Source organism: Coregonus lavaretus (genome assembly GCF_964263955.1).
Source record: "Coregonus lavaretus genome assembly, chromosome: 39".
In the NCBI taxonomy this organism is placed as follows: domain Eukaryota; kingdom Metazoa; phylum Chordata; class Actinopteri; order Salmoniformes; family Salmonidae; genus Coregonus; species Coregonus lavaretus.
This window is the reverse complement of record NC_140026.1, coordinates 23,966,013-23,988,270: the sequence shown is the minus strand read 5'-3', so window position 1 is coordinate 23,988,270 and position 22,258 is coordinate 23,966,013. Positions and strand designations below refer to the sequence as shown.

Below are 22,258 nucleotides of genomic sequence, written 5' to 3'. Positions count from 1 at the left end.
CCCTAGCTGTAAAGTCCACAGCCGCCCCACGATTTAGCAGTAGCGTGGCCACGTTCACGTTTCCATAGTGGGCAGCGATATGAAGTGGCGTGAATCCACTCTGTAACACAGGGGTGAACATAGAGAGAGGGAGGGAGAGAGAGAGACAGTGGGTTAGATACTAGCCTCATTCATGACGCCAAAGCCTGACCCCTGACCCTTGACCTCCACTATCCCAGCATGCAACAGTCGCATTAACCATCACCAAAAGAAAGAAAGAAAAGGAAATTAATACATGTAAAAGAGCAACGCTTCAAACTAAGAAGAGGGAGGAAACCAAAGAGATGAAGGGAAATACATCTTAAAATTCAGTTTCAGAAAATCATGACTCAATTATGCACATACACGCAAATTACATACTGTATGCATACACACAAACACACACTCAGAAAGACTACCATGCAACTGGTTATCCTACAGTCAGAACAAAATCAAATCTATAGTTTCTCCATTTATTTAAATAATAAAGAAAGAAATTAAGGAAATAAAAAACGAATAGACGTACAGTTCACACAGACTGTTAATATCAACCAAACAATTGACACACAGTATTAGTTAACCATACATTTACAGGACAGAGAAAAAAGACACCAAATCAAAAAAGTGGTCCAAAAACCATGACTGTATTTTTTTTATCAACACCAAAGTGCACTATGTCACTGTACGCCATATTGTCATGTTAGGAATCATAAGAAATCAGAGAGGGCTATTGCAGAGCAGTTGGAGTATTGTTAAATTCTTGCCTTACCTTTCCATTCTGAAAGTCATGGTCCGATTTAATGTGAAAACATTATTTACAAAAGTGTGAAGAATTGTAGTGACTACGCGATGATTCAAAATTACACATTTAAAGCTGACAGCTGATAATGGTGCAAATGAAAATAGTCGGGATGCATCATGCTATATAGTGCTTTTGTTCTTCAAGAAAATGATCTGTAAAGCACCTGGATACTTTTTGATTGATGTTCTATCATGCCATTGCAGTAATATACTATACTATATAAAACATGCTTCTTGCAAGTATAATATACATATATTTGCATTGATATATTTCTTATAATATTACTATTTCTTTATCTTATCTCAAGCTCTTTGTAAATGTAAAGATGTGACAATTACGACCTCATTATATCAATAACATTGTTTTATGCTTTGTCAAATAATATCAATTTAGTTCATAGTGCATCTACAATATAAATGAATGGCATGCAACACATGTAGAAATTCTATATATAAACATTAAAGAGATACTTCGGAATATTGGCAATGATGCCCTTTATCTACTTCCCCAGAGTCAGATGAACTAGTGGACACCATTTTTTTGTCTCTGTGTCCAGTAAGAAGGAAGTTAGAGGTAGTTTTGCGAGCCAATGCTAACTAGTGTTAGCACAATAACTGGAAGTCTAAGGGTATGTGATACCCATAGACTTCCAGTCATTACACTTATGCTAGTTAGCAATTGTTTACGTTTGAGTCATTTAGCAGACGCTCTTATCCAGAGCGACTTACATGAGCAATTAGGGTTAAGTGCCTTGCTCAAGGGCACATCGACAGATTTTCACCTAGTCAGCTCGGGGATTAGAACTAGCGACCTTTCGGTTACTGGCACAACGCTCTTAACCACTAAGCTACCCACTAAGCTACCTAGCGTTAGTTAGAAACTTCCTTCAAACTGCACGCAGAGACATAAAAATGGTATCCACGAGTTCATCTGACTCATTGACAAAATCCTGAAGTATCCCTTTAACACTGTAAAAATTATTATCCATCATGTAAAATCATCTTAGTGTGAAATGTATAGGTGATTATGAGATTATCATTAAGGATATAAATCAACTCTCTGAGCTTGGGATAGCATCAATAAAACTCCAGAAACCAACCAATGAAAACGAAAGTATGTCAAAAGTATGCACAAAGTAAAATAAATTAACCGATGACGGTTTTCTAACTGAAAGACAAACTACTAAGGCACATGATGTGCGAGATAAACTACTTGAGCGAGTGGGCCATTCGAGATAACATCATGCATGCGTAACAATACAGAAAAGAATTGAACCATAAAGAGATTGTGAAAGACTGAAAGATCCGGGTCTATTTCCGCCATGCAGTGCTATAGAAGTGAAGGAAATAAAGTGCTAAAATGACACAAAGACAAACTATAAAAGTGATGTGGTTATGATGAAGGTTTGAGTGCTAGACATAGTGGTTATACCTCCGTAGTCCTATTGACCATCATCTGAAGCAGCAGAGATAAGGAAGGGAAAAACCTTAGTTATTTTACACACAGTCATACAGATGCTCAATGTTCAGGGTAGCTGTGCAATACAAGAAATACAGGCAAAGTGGCTAGAGGGGTATGATTCTCTTCAAAAACAGCTTTATTGCTAGACTGTATATGAAGAGTTTAATTCCAAAATGCTATATATATACATTTTCTGAAATGAGCTTTTATTGTTTTTAAGAAATTATGAAAGAGATTGGTGTGTTTTTTCACTATATAATCACGTCATGAGGTTGGTTGTTCAATGTAATTTTTTTTGCTATCCACCTCACTTTCAGAGAACTAAGTACTGCCAGGTTTTACACAGTCAAATGTAACAAATAACTACATTTTTAATAGAGAACTCTATAAATGATACATTTGTGACATCAATATAAAATCCAGTAATGTCAGATCTGTAGATCTGTAGTCATTTAGCAAATGCTCTTATCCAGAGCGACTTGCAGTAAGTGCATTCATCTTAAGATGGCTAGGTGAGATAACCACATATCACAGTCAAATATACAGGATACGAACTTTCCATTCCAGCTAAACAATGGATATTTAGCGTTTTGCCCAAAAAAACAAAACAAAAAAAACATCTAAAATCTATGAATTAAAAATCTGAGAACAATAATATTTTACACACACATGAAATAAGCAATAGTTTCTGATGAAAAAACAAAAATGTAAAACATTTGTGGATATAGCGTTTTGGAAATAAACTCTTCATATGCTTTATCGCATCTTTTATCCAAAGACCTTCAGATGTTTTACAATGAGAGTAGCAAGTCCATAGACATACATGTATACTGTACATAATACTATGTTCTATGAGCAGGCCTTACTCACTCTATGCAACTCACACAACAGTGATGTATGGCAGCCATTTTGCACCACAAGGCCAAACTCACTAGAGAGTCACCTAATTAAGCTTTTAAGATGGTGGTTATTGCCAAACTAATTCAGGTAATCGTCACAGGACTGTGTTCAGAGGTATTTGGTGAGAGTGCTCTGTGTTTAATGTCTACATGTGGTGTGTGTGAGAGTGTGTTTTCATGCTGCAGTCTTCATCCACCCTCCTCTAGGTCTCCCCAGTGAGTCATGGTGAAGAGTACTGCATGGAAACAGCTGAGCCGTAATCATTTCAGCATTTCATGTCTGCATACACCAGGGTTTCCCAAACCCAGTCCTCTGGACCCCAAGGGGTGCACGTTTAGTTTTTTGCCCTAGTACTACATAGCTGATTCAAATAATCAACTAATCATCAACCTTTGATCATTTGAATCAGCTGTGTAGTGTTAGGGCAAAAACCAAAACGTGTACCCCTTGGGGTCTCGAGGACTGAGTCTGGGAAATGCTGGCATACACTGTTTTATATTATGTAATATCATTAACATTAGGCCTGACACAAGGACAATGTTATGTTCAGTGACAACACCAATGATAACTGGTGTGCCATAGTGTTTGCAGTGCAGGGCTGTTCAATTCCTGGTGAACAACAGCAGCACTGCTAATTTTCACTCATTCTGTTTCCTGTTATCGTCCTACAACCAGGACCACATTGGAAATAAATGTATTTAATGCTTTCATGTGTTGTCCTCTGGGGTTCTTTGTACTTTTATTTTGTTTTTAAACTGTGCAAATTGCTTTTCCCCAAAATAAATCAGTCAATCAAAAGGGACTGATTCAGACATTGGTAATCCATGAGTGGACTCTGGCCATTCAATGACAATAACAGTTCAAACAACTAAAGAAACCAGCAGTGCTACAGTGAAGACCTTGAGACAGTTCATTGAATAGCCCTGGTGTACCGTAGAATATTATTTCAGTATAGGCTACTGTCCTTCAAAATATGGGAACCTGCACTTCACTCTAGCCACAGCCCATCCCCTTACCCTCACCCACCCACCCCTAAAAACACATTTTGCCAGAAACCCAAGGATGCATGCAACCCTCAAATTGCAACATTCAACAATACGACCTGTGGACAATAGCACACTCCGCACACTCCATGCAGTGGACAGTGCTCCACATAAACACCGGGGGTGCGGTTGCGAGTGATGGGGGGAGGGGGGTGTGAGTGGATCAGATAGATAGATAAGACAGGAAGAGAGAGAGACCCGGTTAGTGGCAGGACCAATGAACTAGTGGCAGGCACACAACACTGAAGGAGAGAGATGGACAGACAGAGAGACAGCTACACCTCAGACAGACGGACAAGGGCTAATGTATGTCAACACTGACTCATTCTCATTACACCCTTTTTTTCATTGAAACTTGTTCGTATTGATACTAGAAATACACCACAAAGCACTGACAAACAAAACTGTAACAAGTACCCTGTATTCAATTCCCTTACAGTCCTACAGCATGTCGGTCTTGCCCCCATTGACAACACATGGTCGTAGCACCACAGACACACGCTAACCCAATAACACAGATGCACGTTTTAACCATTAACCCCTTCCCTCCGGCCGTACCTTGGACTGCACGTCTGCATTGTGGTCATTCTGAAGGAGCAGCGCAGCAGACTTGGTGTCGTCCTTGCGGGCGGCGATGTGCAGGGCGGGCAGCCGCACCTTACCCTTGGTGTCGTTCTCCAGCAGGACGGACACCACCTGGTTGTGGCCCTGCTGCAGAGCGATGGCCAGTGGGGTGAAGCCATCCTGGAGGAGGGAAGGAGAGGGAGGAGGGAGAAGGTTATCCATAGCCACAGACCAACAATGATAAGGCATAAAACAGCACAAACTTTATTTCATCAGGATCACGCCTGGTAAAACACAATGTTCACACACATCCTCACACAGACTGAAAACTTCAAACCATTTACTTAAAACATGTACGAAGATACACACATACACATACACAAATGCACACACACACACTCCCTACCTCTGTAGCGGTGCTCTGGTTCCCTCCGTTCTCCAGTAGGTAACGCACCACGTCTATATGGTTCTCCTGAGCAGCCATGTACAGAGGGGTGAAGCCATTCTGGAGACACAACAGCACAGCAGGTATATTATCAACTGCTGCATGCCTACAGTAGGTTACATCATTTTGGTGATACATCATTTTGTGGAGGAAGAACCAATACAATATCAATTTGACTGCACAGAAAACAAGTATATCCATAGCCCATATTTATTTGCATAGGCATGTATGCCTATAAACTGGTATATGTCCACAGCATGGTATGGTCAGAGCAATGGTATGGCATCGTTTTGCCACACAAATCCTGATCAGAGCTGGTAGGGATTTGAGACGAAAGCAAGATGGCTGCCGCCATGCTACTGTATCTCTTACCTGAGATTGAGAGTTGATTTCTGCTCCGCGCTTCACCAGTATCTTCACCACCTCGGCCTGTCCGGCCAGAGAGGCAATGTGGAGGGATGTGTTCCCTTTCTGGGATGGAAGAACACAGATGGACACATATTACACCATTATAGAGAACAAGGTGAACTGTGTCAATCAATACACAAAACAAGGGCTTCAATTTTCACCTCTGTCTTACAAAGAGGATGGATAACATACAGTAATGACATAAACTGTCATTTCTGACATAAACAGAAATGACAAAAACGACTTTGTCCTGTATTTCAGCTTTGACAAAAAGCATACAAATTGTATTATTATAGTATCAAATGTTTGACACACACACACACACAGTCATCACCGCCATCTCATTGTCTACAGCCACTCCTATTACTACTTTTTCATCATTAATTCTCTCCATCACTGATTGGAGATGTGACACCCCAAACAGGCATATCCACAGACACATATGGCTCAGTGATGGAGATGAGTGGGCCTTTCTGAGGAGCACTCCTATTGATGCTGTGATACAGACAGCCAGAGATAATGAAGAGTTATCACTCATAGAGAGCCTTAATCCCTCAATGCTTTTAATTAGGGCATGGTGATTAACAAATCAGTTCGGTTGTCATTTAAATGAGTCATGTACAGCAAACACAATTAAATATGAACCAGTGATTGCTATGAAACATAAGTCAAGTAAATTCTGATTTTAAACATTTACATTTTAGTCATTTAGCAGATGCTCTTATCCAGAGCGACTTACAGTTAGTGAGTGCATACATTTTTTCATACTGGCCCCCGTGGGAATCGAACCCATAACCCTGGCATTGCAAGCGCCATGCTCTACCAACTGAGCTACACATGTTTGAAATTTCCTGCATTACAGGAAAGTTTTCCTGCAACAGGGTGATCAAATTAAGATCCTACATCTGTAACAAGTCACACGACACCTAAACATGCTCTTTAGAAGGAATAAACCTTCTCAATTTTCACAGCTTAGCATAACTACCTCCATGTTCAATGAAACTAGCTGTATCCCCTTTCCTGCCTGCTACACCCTAGTGCTCTGAAGCTAGAGTGCACAGTCATGTGACGGTGTTAGGTTCCAGTGCAGTGCAGTGGATTGGGTGCTGGTTAGGGATATGGCTGTCTGCCCTGGGTATGGTAGTGTTGTCTCACTGTTGGAAAGGTTAAGAGTCAGGTTAATGTAGGGCAAGAGTGTGAGGAGAGCTGTTTCAGGACATTGACCTGCTTAACGTCGTGTGTGAAACTTAAACCACGTTTAGGGGCCTTCATTTGGAGACCGATACCTTGAACGAGCAGACTTTTCAGAGAAATGCATCCTGTTTTTGTGTCATTTAAATTATTTTATCTCTGTTGGAAAGTACAATATCAAGCCTAAACAAACTAAAACAATGCACAATTGCCTTTCGGTGTCAAACAGCACATCAGATTTCACAACGGAAGAAAAACAAAATGTGTTATCATCCATGATCTTCGGGGTACTTTCTTTTGACAGCTCATTTGATTATCATCTTTCTAACTATCTTTATTTGTAATCCAAAAGTCCAAAGCAGCTAAGGGAAATATAATCTTAACACATGGCCAGCATGCAATCTCCTAACAAGCCTTTAAAAATGAATAGTCTCCCTACAGCGGACGTGGACGGACATGACCATCAACCATTAGCTCATGTAGCGTATCCTACTTCGTTTCTATCCTACTGTGCTAGTTCCACATACGGTAGTGCGGTATAGGAACCCACCTTGGTGGCTGAGTCCACAGCTGAGCCTCTCTCCAGCAGCTCCTGGACCAGCTCCACGTGGCCCTCCTTAGCTGCCAGGTGCAACGCATTGAGCCCATTCTAAGGAAGAAGAGAAGTAGACATGTATAAGAAGATAGGTCAGCCTGAAAACAAAATGGAGGATAGAAAAGATAAAGGAAAGAGAAGGGACTGGGTGTACCTCCAGGTCCATAACCTAACAGGGTCCCTTTCCCACTACTAATCTCTCTCTCTCCCTCCTTTTCTTGGCTGTGAAACCGTGTTCTCCTCTCTCACAAATACACACACACACACACACACACTCTCGAGGGAGGTACAGACTGAAATATCAAAGGCAGTACTGGAGGTCAGAATTTGTGCCGTGTCACGATGGTTATGGACTATGGCCAGTCCAGGATTCACTATGTAGGTCTGGTGGTATTAATAAAGTCTAGCAGTGTGTGTTAGTGTGTGTGTTAGTGTGTGTGTGTGTGTGTGTGTGTGTGTGTGTGTGTGTGTGTGTGTGTGTGTGTGTGTGTGTGTGTGTGTGTGTGTGTGTGTGTGTGTGTGTGTGTGTGTGTGTAAGGCTATCTGGTGTTTGCCACATGGGTCAGTGGTGTGTGATTCTGTTCCTTGAATGCGACTTGCCAGCTATGCTGTAATTTATGGCTACCTATCTTTCCAGACACTCATAAGACTTGACTTTAGATCAGAACATCCATCAAAGACTAACTCAGATATATCAAGACTCAGATATACCAACTGGTCCCAGTTCAATTTAGCTAAAGACTAGTTTATTTCCCTCCATAAGATTGCTGTTTACGTCCTGTTGTTGGGGCAATAAATAGATTCTAAAAGCCTGGGAGGGAGAGAAGGTACGATTACATTTCAATATCACTCTGGGCAGATTACCCTGCGGATTAAAGAATCCAAGCATTTGCATTTGCCAGTTAATTCCCAAAACACCACAACATGAGGGGCCCAAGGTGCTTCTATATCCAACCCCAGATGCCAACAACATGACACAACATTTGGATTCTGAGAAGGAGCAATGCTCTCTCATTCCTAAAACTAATCCAGAGCGACTTACAGGAGCAATTAGAGTTAAATGCCTTGCTCAAGGGCACATCGGCAGATTTTTCACAAAAGTTGGGGGCGTCTCCGAGACCCAGCACTGTTTCAGGGAGCATTTGTCTGCTGTTTAAAAAGGGCCGCTCAGTCGATATGTAATTTCCTCTGTACCCGGGGCAACCCCAAACAGACTATGTCACACGGCCCCTGTTCATACTGAACTGGACTGCTCCTGAGGACCCCTATAGTTACAGCAATGCCCCCTACAGAGTGGACCACTGTTTAGGACTGGTACTGAGCATGAATGAGTCCAATCTACCCCTGTCTATTAAAAAAAGAGTTACATATTCTGCAGTCTGCACTGCCCTGAAGGAGAACAAGAAGCATCTATTTTATAAGACAGGCTGCATTTGACGCAGAAGGGTGCACCATCTGCTCTCTTCTCACTTAGCTTGTCCTCACATCCCTTAGCACCGTCAGAAAGCTCTCTTTCTATTGTGTAATTGTAGGGCCTAGCTCCAATATTGTACTGAAGGCAAAACGTACAGTGTAAACAAACACCTTACAAACTCCCTGTAGAATGAACCCGTTAACCTGTCCTTGTTAACACACTTGACGCTCAGAGACGGCATTGGGAGTTACTCAAGGCCAGCCAGACAGGATGCTATAGCACCATAGCACCTGTCACTACCAAAGCAGAATGGAGTAGCAATTTCTGTCCCTATTTCGACTTCAGAGATTAATGGCTGCCTCTGTCGTTTGTCCTTATGGAAGTAGGTAGGGATGGAGGAAGGGAGGTTGTTTGTTAACTGCAGGGACAATCTGTATTCACTCCTTCGTGGCAGGGATCCTTCTCCCCACCCCTCCATTCCGATCCCCCCACAATCTCAAAGAAACACCTCCGCCCATGGCTCTCCCACACGGTCCCATCCATCTCTGCCCACGACAACCCCATACTGTATGAGTGTACCCCCATTCATCCACCCTTTAGAGTCTGCAGGCATAGCACTCTGTCACACAGTTCCCCAACCTACCTACTGACCACCACAGTCACTCAATCACAGTCATTACATCAGCCTGGCCAGACGCAATCACTTATGAAACGTTCTAATCATATAATATAACATTCACCCTAATGTTCCTACTTATTATTGTTCTATAATATGCAGATGTAATGTGGCGGAAATCTAATTCATAAGCAGCGGTGGTTAGAGCAGACTACTCCCATGGGGCATTGCAGCAGTCATAACCAGCATAAATAGCAACTAATCAACATGCAGATTGTGAGTTATTATCATTATGGACTATGGTGCTATAATAAATGGAATGCATTACTCATCGGAAGGCAGTTAAAAGTTTACAGTCCGCAGGGGTAACAGGAAAGTGCAAAAAGTAATGAAGTACACTTCTGAGAAGAGCGTTTTCAGTTAAAAAGTGACCGGTAGTTGATACATGTCAATTATATTTTAATAGTCCACAAAGGAATACATTTCTTGCACCTACAGTAGACCAAATAACTTTCCCTAAGGGAATGCCAACTCCACCTCCTACATTAAGTTGAAAATAGCTACTGTACTCCATTAAGGGTTTTCCCTTAACGCCTTTTACAACTGCTATAGTAGAATCATAACGACCACTTCATTATGCAAACAAGGTCATAATGCAGCAGTTATGGTTTCCAGAGTTTAGTCTGAATTGGGGGTTCAGGGCTACTGTGTGAATCTGTGCGGTTGATTGATTGGTTCTCCAGACTGTGCTGGATGAGCCACAAGGAGCTCTCACGGTCATAGGTGGTGTATTCCATCACTAGTGGCACGGGCAGAGACTTGATGGAAAGACATCTATCTAATGTGGCACCTGCAATGTATTTATAATTTATAAATGCTACTTTAAATGCATTACCACCATCAAGCTTACTTCTCCCTTGACTGTGCAGAGGAAATTATGCCAGGGACAAACTGGGAATATGTCAGCCTTAAAGACAGGGAGAAACATTGGTATTTGTTATAGAGCAAAAGGCTCTGTAAACAAGGCTTGGCTACAGATAGATGTGGGATTTTAATTTGATCACTCTTGTTGCTGAGAATTTTCCTGCACAGCAGGATATGCAAATAGTGTATTCAAGGTATAGAAATGCTTCTAAAGTTTGTAATTTCCACTTTAAAATGTCATACATTATTTGCCCTAATGAAAAATGTATCAACCCCTACAAGAAATGTCCATTAGTTATAATCACCATAATGATTCACATTTCCTGTTGCTGCAGGATTATTTTCCTGCTGTAGCAAACTGTCTCAAATTAAGATCCTAGTAGTGTGGTAGTCTGGTTGAGTGAAGAGGCCTGGAAGACAGATGAAGGTCATGGGGATGGGGATGGATGAGCAGATGGCTTCAGCCCCACGCGACTACACTAACAAACACAATCTATCTGGCAGCTGTCAAATACAATACCTGGCATACAGTAAATAGCTGTTATCATTATCGTATGTCAATTACATTTTTGTCATTTTAGCAGACGGTCTAATCCAGAGAGACTTACAGTAGCGAGTGCATACATTTTCATACTTATTTCATACTGGTCTCCCGTGGGAATCGAACCCACAACCCTGGCGTTGCAATACCATTTGTATGCCTGTAGTGTGGGGTGTGGGCTCGTTGCTAGGGATGACTGACATAGATCCTTAAGCTTGCTGGTTGCTAGGATGACTGACAGTTTCACTGTGATCCACTTTGCAAAATTGCATTGGTGATAAGTATTCACACCCCTTGGCATTTTTCCTATTTTGTTGCCTTACAACCTGGAATTCAAATTGATTTTATGGGGGTTTGTATCATTTTATTTACACAACATGCATACCACTTTGAAGATGCAAAATATTTTTTGGGGCGAAACAAAAAAGAAATAAGAACACTTGAGCGCGCATAACTATTCACCCCCCCCAAAGTCAATACTTTGTAGAGCCACCTTTTGCAGCAATTACAGCTGCATGTCTCTTGGGGTATGTCTCTATAAACTTGGCACATCTAGCCACTGGGATTTTTGCCCATTCTTCTTGGCAAAACTGCTCCAACTCCATCAAGTTGCATGGGTTCCGCTGGTGTACAGCAATCTTTAAGTCATACCACAGATTCTCAAATGGATTGAGGTCTGGGCTCTGACTAGGCTATTCCAAGACATTTACATGTTTCCCCTTAAACCACTCAAGTGTTGCTTTAGAAGTATGTTTAGGGTCATTGTCCTGCTGGAAGCTGAACCTCCGTCCCAGTCTCAAATCTCTGGAAGACTGAAACAGGTTTCCCTCAAGCATTTCCCTGTATTTAGCGCCATCCATCATTCCTTCAATTCTGACCAGTTTCCCAGTCCCTGCCGATGAAAAACATCCCCACAGCATGATGCTGACACCACCATGCTTCACTGTGGGGATGGTGTTCTCGGGGTGATGAGAGGTGTTGGGTTTGCGCCAGACATAGCGTTTTCCTTGATGGCCAAAAAGCTCAATTTTAGTCTCATCTAAACAGAGTACCTTCTTCCATATGTTTGGGGAGTCTCCCACATGCCTTTTGGCAAACACCAAACGTGTTTACTTATTTTTTTCTTTAAGCAATGACTTTTTTCTGGCCACTCTTCTGTAAAGCCCAGCTCTGTGGAGTGTACGGCTTAAAGTGGTCCTATGGACAGATACCCCAATCTCAGCTGTGGAGCTTTGCAGCTCCTTCAGGGTTATCTTTGGTCTCTTTGTTGCCTCTCTGATTAATGCCCTCCTTGTCTGGTCCGTGAGTTTTGGTGGGTGGCCCTCTCTTGGCAGGTTTGTTGTGGTGCCATATTCTTTTAATTTTTTTATAATTGCTGATTGATTTAATTGATTTAATGGTGCTCCGTGGATTCTTCAAAGTTTCAGATAATTTTTTATAACCCAACCCTGATCTGTACTTCTCCACAACTTTGTCCCTGACCTGTTTGCAGAGCTCCTTGGTCTTCATGGTGCCGCTTGCTTGGTGGTGCCCCTTGCTTAGTGGTGTTGCAGACTCTGGGGCCTTTCAGAACAGTTGTATATACAGTGGGGAAAAAAAGTATTTAGTCAGCCACCAATTGTGCAAGTTCTCCCACTTAAAAAGATGAGAGAGGCCTGTAATTTTCATCATAGGTACACGTCAACTATGACAGACAAAATGAGAAAAAAAAATCCAGAAAATCACATTGTAGGATTTTTTATGAATTTATTTGCAAATTATGGTGGAAAATAAGTATTTGGTCAATAACAAAAGTTTCTCAATACTTTGTTATATACCCTTTGTTGGCAATGACACAGGTCAAACGTTTTCTGTAAGTCTTCACAAGGTTTTCACACACTGTTGCTGGTATTTTGGCCCATTCCTCCATGCAGATCTCCTCTAGAGCAGTGATGTTTTGGGGCTGTCGCTGGGCAACACAGACTTTCAACTCCCTCCAAAGATTTTCTATGGGGTTGAGATCAGGAGACTGGCTAGGCCACTCTAGGACCTTGAAATGCTTCTTACGAAGCCACTCCTTCATTGCCCGGGCGGTGTGTTTGGGATCATTGTCATGCTGAAAGACCCAGCCACGTTTCATCTTCAATGCCCTTGCTGATGGAAGGAGGTTTTCACTCAAAATCTCACGATACATGGCCCCATTCATTCGTTCCTTTACACGGATCAGTCGTCCTGGTCCCTTTGCAGAAAAACAGCCCCAAAGCATGATGTTTCCACCCCCATACTTCACAGTAGGTATGGTGTTCTTTGGATGCAACTCAGCATTCTTTGTCCTCCAAACACGACGAGTTGAGTTTTTACCAAAAAGTTCTATTTTGGTTTCATCTGACCATATGACATTCTCCCAATCCTCTTCTGGATCATCCAAATGCACTCTAGCAAACTTCAGACAGGCCTGGACATTTACTGGCTTAAGCAGGCGGACACGTCTTGCACTGCAGGATTTGAGTCCCTGGCGGCGTAGTGTGTTACTGATGGTAGGCTTTGTTACTTTGGTCCCAGCTCTCTGCAGGTCATTCACTAGGTCCCCCCGTGTGGTTCTGGGATTTTTGCTCACCGTTCTTGTGATCATTTTGACCCTACGGGGTGAGATCTTGCGTGGAGCCCCAGAACAAGGGAGATTATCAGTGGTCTTGTATGTCTTCCATTTCCTAATAATTGCTCCCACAGTTGATTTCTTCAAACCAAGCTGCTTACCTATTGCAGATTCAGTCTTCCCAGCCTGTTGCAGGTCTACAATTTTGTTTCTGGTGTCCTTTGTCAGCTCTTTGGTCTTGGCCATAGTGGAGTTTGGAGTGTGACTGTTTGAGGTTGTGGACAGGTGTCTTTTATACTGATAACAAGTTCAAACAGATGCCATTAATACAGGTAACGAGTGGAGGACAGAGGAGCCTCTTAAAGAAGAAGTTACAGGTCTGTGAGAGCCAGAAATCTTGCTTCTTTGTAGGTGACCAAATACTTATTTTCCACCATAATTTGCAAATAAATTCATAAAAAATCCTACAATGTGATTTTCTGGATTTTTTTTTCTCAATTTGTCTTTCATAGTTGACGTGTACCTATGATGAAAATTACAGGCCTCTCTCATCTTTTTAAGTGGGAGAACTTGCACAAATAGTGGCTGACTAAATACTTTTTTGCCCCACTGTATACTGAGATCATGTGACACTTAGATTGCACACAGGTGGACTTTATTTAACTAATTATGTGACTTCTGAAGGTAATTGGTTGCACCAGATATTATTTAGGGGCTTCATAGCAAAGGTGGTGAATACATATGCACGCACCACTTTTCCGAAATTTATTATTTTGAATTTTTTGAAATAAGTTATTTTTTTCATTTCACTTCACCAATTTGGACTATTTTGTGTATGTCCATTACATGAAATCCAAATGAAGATCCATTTAAATTACAGGTTGTAATGCAACTAAATAGGAAAAACGCCAAGGGGGATGAATACTTTTGCAAGGCATTGTTCATGTCAGCCACTCAAGGGTGTAACAATACAGAACACCTTGAGATTGTTTCAGCTCACTAACGAATATCGATCACTAGACCATCAGATTCCACAAGCAAACTCATCAATCCATTGATTCTACCTGTCATATGGAATATGAACCGACAGGAGATGTTAGTGACTAGGGTCCTGTCTCCTCCCCTCTCATCCATCTCTGTCTCTGCCCGACACCCATATAGGGCTGTGGCGGTCATAACATTTTGTCAGCCGGTTATTGTCATGCAAATGTAGGGCTGGGCAATATGACATAAAAATCATATCTTGATTTTTTCAATTTATGGGCAATTCACGATATATACAGTGCCTTCGGAAAGTATTCAGACCCCTTGACTTTTTCCACATTTTGTTACGTTACAGCCTTATTCTAAATAAATAAATTGTATCCTCAGCAATCTACACACAATACCCTATAATGACAAAGCAAAAACAGGTTTTTAGAAATGTTTGCAAATTTATTTAAAAAAAAACATAAATACCTTATCTACATAAGTACTCAGACCCTTTGCTATGAGACTAAAATTGAGCTCAGGTGCATCCTGTTTCCATTGATCATCCTTGAGATGTTTCTACAACTTGATTGGAGTCCACCTGTGGTAAATTAAATTGATTGGACATGATTTGGAAAGGCACACAACTGTCTATATAAGGTCTTACAGTTGACAGTGCATGTCAGAGCAAAAACTAAGCCATAAGGTTGAAGGAATTGTCTGTAGAGCTCCGAGACAGGATGGTGTCGAGGCACAGATCTGGGGAAGGGTACCAAAACAATTCTGCAGCATTGAAGGTCCACAAGAACACAGTGGCCTCCATCACACTTAAATGGAAGAACTTTGGAACCACCAAGTTTGGCCGCCCGCTGAACCCGATGGTCAATCTGACAGAGCTATAGAGTTCCTCTGCGGAGATGGGAGAACCTTCCAGAAGGACAACCATCTCTGCAGCACTCCACCAATCAGGCCTTTATGGTAGAGTGACCAGACGGAAGCCACTCCTCAGTAAAAGGCCCGCTTGGAGTTTGCCAAAAGGCTCCTGAGAAACAAGATTCTTTGGTCTGATGAAAGCAAGGTTGAACTATTTGGCCTGCATGCCAAGCGTCACGTCTGGAAGAAACCTGGCACCATCCCTCCAGTGAAGCATGGTGGTGGCAGCATCATGCTGTGGGGATGTTTTTCAGCGGCAGGGACTGGGAGACTAGTAAGGATCAAGGCAAAGATGAACGGGACAAAGTACAGAGAGATCCTTGATGAAAACCTGCTCCAGAGCGCTCAGGACCTCAGACTGGGGCGATGGTTCACCTTCCAACAGGACAACAACCCTTAAGCACACAGCCAAGACAACGCAGGAGTGGCTTTGGGACAAGTCTCTGAATGTCCTTGAGTGACCCAGCCAGAGCCCGGACTTGAACCTGATCGAACATCTATGGAGAGACCTGAAAATAGCTGTGCAGCAACACTCCCCATCCAATCTGACAAAGCTTGAGAGGATCTGCAGAGAAGAATGGGAGAAACTCCCCAAATACAGGTGTGCCAAGCTTGTAGCGTCATACCCAGACTTGAGGCTGTAATTGCTGCCAAAGGTGCTTCAACAAAGCACTGAGTAAAGTGTCTGAATAATTATGTAAATGTGATATTTCGTTGTTTTTTTTATCTATATAAATTAGCAAACATTTGTAAAAACCTGTTTTTGCTTTGTCATTATGGGGTATTGTATGTAGATTGATGAGGGGAAAAAACTATTTAATCAATTTTAGAATAAGGCTGTAACCTAACAAAATGTGGAAAAAGTCAAGGGGTCTGAACGCTTTCCAAAGGCACTGTATACAGTGGGGAGAACAAGTATTTGATACACTGCCGATTTTGCAGGTTTTCCTACTTACAAAGCATGTAGAGGTCTGTAATTTTTTTCATAGGTACACTTCAACTGTGAGAGATGGAATCTAAAACAAAAATCCAGAAAATCACATTATATGATTTTTAAGTAATTAATTTGCATTTTATTGCAAATTTTAAATGTATTTGGCTAAGGTGTATGTAAACTTCCGACTTCAACTGTATATATTTTAATGTTTTCTCTAAATAAGCATTGTTGTATAATTAGAAGGTCAAATACACTGCATTTCAAACAGTCAGCAATACTCTAATGAATTAAGGCCTTGTGAAGTTATACCTAGGCTAAGCCTTCCACAACCATAAACTAGTTTAACCTGATTTTTTTTCAATAATCACTGATCTGGCTTTCAAGTATGTCTATGAAAATGTCATTTTTTGTTACAAATTTAACTAGAACCATGCATAATGCACATTCACTAATAATGACAAACTTCTTGTAGCAGGCATTATAGAAAATGAACACAGGTCTCATCAACAATCTCTCAAGGCCACGTGCTAGTGATTAGCAAGCTAATCTTTATATTTCAAGTTTATTTTTCAAGCCAACCTGGATCTATTTGCTAGCTAACAAGATTGAACAGTTGAATTGTTATGAACACACCCTTCTGTCTTTCTCCAACTGTTTGAAAAGCATGGTAGCCTGTCCACTTTGTTCAGATGTTGAAATCAAGTGGCCTACCTTATTTCTCAGAATGATAACGAGTTTACAATTCCTTCTATAATTGTGTTTTATGCTTATTGCACATTTATAAAACACAGACTAGACAGCTAGTATAACAGTATTTGGCTAAATTGCTGCTAGCGGTACGTGATACCCCAATGCTGGCGCGCGACAAACTGAGCAATCATTTTCCAGAATCAATGTTCATTGATACTCTCGTTTTAGTAGTGTCTGCTCTGCGTGCAATTAGAGTAGTTGAGACATAAAAAGCGTTTCGTTAGAAAAGTTAACTTCTCCTCTATTACAGTAAAATAACGTCTCAATGGGCTTTGGTGTCCATATGATCGATTCTGTTGGACCAAACCTCAAATGCAAACAGCGCATTGAAACCGCTTGTCAGAGAGGAAGATGTGATCTCTCAACTTTGTTGGTGTGAGAGGCAGGGGGAGGGGCTTGGTGTGAGAGGTAGGGGGAGGGGCTTGGTGTGTGTAAACCATAGAGGCAGAGGCGAAGCGAGAGGTTTCACTCTTGCTAAAATCTGTCCAAAATAAGCCCAATGCATTTCTATGGGCTTATTTTGGACCTAAGCTTGTCGCCTGCCTTCCCGCCTTTGGGACAACGACTCCCATTGTTAGGGCGGAGACGTGCATCTCTTCATTATATACAGATCTCTGGTGTAAATGGGGAGGTGCACACAGCACAGAAGGAGAAAAAGAGACGAGACCAAAAATACAACACGAGAACAAGCGGACATAAACGCTCATAAAAACTATAAAAAAAGAACAAAACCTTGATTCTTGCGAGACAGGCATTTGGAATATCACGGAAAACAAATTCGAATTAATCGAATTCATTCTATATTTGGCCCAGCCCTATGCAAAAGACTGCCGGTCCCACGGTAATTGACCGTTAATTAACATAAAAACATTTAGCATCTCCAAGCCTCCACGCATATGAGCTGCATACAAGCCACTGGTGCGCGCCTTTGGAACAACTACATAAAAAAAGTATAATAAATCAATTCAATATACACCATCACAATAAACCATTATTTATTTTAGTCAGCTCTAAAGAAACATTATGACAGATGGGAGATGGCGCTGTAGGAGATGGCTGCCGTTTTATGGCCCCCTAACCAATTGTGCTATTATGTGTGTTTTTCCGCGTTATTTGTAATTTATACTGTACATAATGTTTCTGCCATTGTCTCTTATGACCTAAAAGAGCTTCTGGATATCAGGACAGCGATTACTCACCTCGTATTGGACAAAGATTTTTTCTTCAATGAGTCGGACGCGAAGGATATTCTACAGACACCCGACAAGGCCCAAATCCCCGTCATTCACATGAGAAAGAGACAGAGATATCGTGGACGTAGGTCGGGGTGCCTTGTAAGAATCCGACGGCGAGCGAGTAATCTTCCTCTTCCATCAGTCCTATTAGCCAACATACAATCATTGGAAAACAAAATGGATGACCTAAGATCAAGGATATCCTACCAACGGGACATTAAAAACGGTAATATATTATGTTTCACCGCACTGAGCTAAAGGGTAGAGCTGCCGCTTTCAAGGAGCGGGACTCTAACCCAGACGCTTATATGCCCTCCGACGAACCATCAAACAGGCAAAGAGTCAGCAGAAGCACAGCCGCGAGCTGCCCAGTGACACGAGCCAACCAGACAAGCTAAATCACTTCTATGCTCCCTTCTTCGAGGCAAGCAACACTGAAGCATACATGAGAGCATCAGCTGTTCCGGATGACTATGTGATCACGCTCTCCGTAGCCGATGTGAGTAAGACTTTTAAGCAGGTCAACATTCACAAGCCCGCAGGGCTAGACGGATTACCAGGACATGTACTCCGAGCATGTGCTGACCAACTGGCAAGTGTCTTCACTGACATTTTCAACATGTCCCTGACTGAGTCTGTAATACCAACATGTTTCAAGCAGACCACCATAGTCCCTGTGCCCAAGAACACTAAGATAACCTGCCTAAATGACTACCGACCCGTAGCACTCACGTCTGTAGCCATGAAGTGCTTTGAAAGACTGGTCATGGCTCATTTCAACAGCATTATTCCAGAAACCCTAGACCCACTCTAATTTGCATACCGCCCCAACAGATCCACAGATGATGCAATCTCTATTGCATCCCACACTGCTCTTTCCCACCTGGACAAGAGGAACACCTTTGTGAGAATGCTATTCATTGACTACAGCTCAGCGTTCAACACCATAGTGCCCTCAAAGCTCATCACTAAGCTAAGGACCCTGGGACTAAACACCTCCATCTGCAACTGGATCCTGGACTTCCTGACGGACCGCCCCCAGGTGGTAAGGGTAGGTAACAACACATCTGCCACGCTGACCCTCAACACGGGGGCCCCTCAGGGGAGCGGGATCAGTCCCCTCCTGTACTCCCTGTTCACCCATGACTGCATGGCCAGGCACGACTCCAACACCATCATTAAGTTTAACGACGACACAACAGTGGTAGGCCTGATCACCGACAACGATGAGACAGCCTATAGGGAAGAGGACAGAGACCTGGCCGTGTGGTGCCAGGATAACAACCTCTACTTCAACGTGATCAAGACAAAGGAGATGATTGTGGACTACAGGACTGAGCACGCCCCCATTCTCATCGATGGGGTTGTAGTGGAACAGGTTGAGAGCTTCAAATGTCCACATCACCAACAAACTATCATGGTCCAAACACACCAAGAGAGTCGTGAAGAGGGCACGACAAAGCCTATTCCCCCTCAGGAGACTCAAAAAGTTATACAGCTGCACCATCGAGAGCATCCTGACTGGTTGCATCACCACCTGGTATGGCAACTGCTCGGCCTCCGAACGCAAGGCACTACAGAGGGTAGTGCTTACGGCCCAGTACATCACTGGGGCCAAGCTTCCTGCCATCCAGGACCTCTATACCAGGCGGTGTCAGAGGAAGGCCCTAAAAATTGTCAAAGACTCCAGCCACCCTAGTCATAGACTGTTCTCTCTGCTACCGCATGGCAAGCGTTACCGGAGCGCCAAGTCTAGGTCAAAAAAGGCTTCTTAACAGCTTCTATCCCCAAGCCATAAGACTCCTGAACAGCTAATCATGGCTACCAGGACTATTTGCATTGTCCCCCACACCCCAGCCCACCCCAACCCCTCTTTTACGCTGCTGCTACTCTGTTTATTATCTATGCAGAGTCACTTTAACTCTACCCACATGTACATATTACCTCAATTACCTTGACTAACCAGTGCCCCCCCCCCCCCCCCCCCCCCACACACACACATTTACTCTGTACCGGTACCCCCTGTATATAGCCTCCCTACTGTTATTTTATTTTACTGCTGCTCTTTAATTATTAGTTATTTTTATTTTTTACTTATCTATTTTTTACTTAAAACTGCATTGTTGGTTAAGGGCTTGTAAGTAAGCATTTCACCTGTTGTATTCGGCACATGTGGTGAAATTTGATTTGATTTGATTTGATATGAAGAAAATGTATTTCAGAAGAACAGAATATGAGTTGGCCTACTGTACGTTATCTGGCTATGCTCCATGCCATAGGAATGGAAAAAAAGCTTGCGCTCTGTTCCCTGCCTCAGGCTGCACAGCTGTTCTCTCATCAAGTGAACATATTTTCACCCATCAGACTATTCTCAATTGAATCTTGTCTGAACTAATATGTCAAATGAGTTTCGATTTCGAATGGCCCATTATCAAATGAGCAGGAACAGGGGCAGGGGAAAAATACATGTCATCTGTATGCACTCGAATTGCGAATGGAGGCCACGTGCTTTCCCGCAGGTCCATTTTTCAATGATACCTGGAAGGCTACTTCGGTTTTATAGCGGAGCTGTGCTTAATATGAGCAGCTGAGAAATAAATATAAGAACACTTATTTTACTCCACTCATCAACCACTGTTTGAGGAGCATGCTCTCGCTGCGCGACAGGTGATATTCCGCCCAAACTCTGTATGCCATGGGCTCTCCAACCCTGTTCCTGCAGCTACCGAGTGCTTAATTTGGGAAACCAAGTGAAATCTGTTCGGGAAAATCAATAGTAACATGTTTTCGCAACTAAACATATTTCACTAAACTGTTGACAGCCCTTCTGCACGTTCGAGAAAGGAATAAAGGAGAGAGAGGAGGAGAGGGAAATGCATGGTGGTGAGATATTCTGTATAGCTAAAGGTAATGTGTTGCCCAATTAATTATGAAAATATAAACAATTCCCTATTACTAGGCTATTCAAAATCAAATATAAATGCACTATAATTGTAGGCTGCCTGTAAGCCGCCCTGCACAATCAATGAACCAACAGCATCGCCTAGGGCTCTCTCCCATCATGGATATACATTTTGGAGCGTAGCATAAGGTAAACAGAATGCATAAGAGGAGATTACTGTGACTCAACGGTCACATGGAATTTTACTGCGGTCATGACTCATGACTGCCGGTGTGGTTACTGCAACAGCCCTACACCCCATTTGTCCAGGTCCCTGTCACTGTGTGAAGGTCACTGTTCTACCGTTACAGATTCCAGGAGGGGAGGGGCAGCCGGACTGACCATATGGAAGGAGAGGGAAGGGGTGGAGGGGGATGTCCGGGCATCGGATAACGGGAGGGGAGAGACCAGAGAGAATACAGGTATAGGAGGACTAGTGTTAAATAGGAAATCAGTGTTTGTGAAAGTGGATCTGCATTGTTAGCAACATACTGTATCTGACATGGCAATCTGACTTGGTTTATGAAGCGGAACATCTATATGTTCCTGACATTATACAGTAGAGCACTAGCTCAGACCACTGCATCAAAGCACACGCATTCAGATGTGAGAGAAATAGAAAGAGAGAGACAGAGAGAGAGTGTGTGTATACTGTATGTGAGTGAGAGAGAGGGGGTGGCTGGCACCTCACCTTACCTATCTAGATTGCTTTGGCTTTGTGAGGAAAACTGTGTGTGCCTGTCTGTGTGTGTGTGGTGGGGTTTAGACACATAGTCCAAACAACAAACAACTGCTCACACACACCCCATGGCCATGTGACTGTTGTTTATCTGCTTGACCACCGTGACCATGGTGGTTGTCAAGGCCTGACTATTTACATCCTAACAGTTGTCTGTGACCCCTGTCAGTGTCCCCCCCCCAGCCCCGTGATGAGGAACGTTAATGGGTTGGAGGAGGAACAGATAATGGTCATGAGCCTCCTAAATTAAGACCCAC

The 22,258-nt window shown here is 42.6% G+C and overlaps 1 protein-coding gene across 1 annotated transcript in view; it reads right to left on the bottom strand.

Moving 5' to 3' along the window:
* LOC311113006 (ankyrin-2-like) overlaps positions 1 to 22,258 on the bottom strand; it is a gene marked incomplete at its 5' end in the record, with an annotated part of 103,136 nt that overhangs the window by 66,283 nt on the left and 14,595 nt on the right. Inside the window, 7 exons of the mRNA XM_084156127.1 lie at positions 2 to 100; positions 788 to 796; positions 2,252 to 2,275; positions 4,783 to 4,968; positions 5,195 to 5,293; positions 5,606 to 5,704; positions 7,383 to 7,481. Coding sequence (XP_084012253.1) covers positions 2 to 100; positions 788 to 796; positions 2,252 to 2,275; positions 4,783 to 4,968; positions 5,195 to 5,293; positions 5,606 to 5,704; positions 7,383 to 7,481 — 615 coding nt within the window. The remainder of the gene's footprint in view (position 1; positions 101 to 787; positions 797 to 2,251; positions 2,276 to 4,782; positions 4,969 to 5,194; positions 5,294 to 5,605; positions 5,705 to 7,382; positions 7,482 to 22,258) is intronic.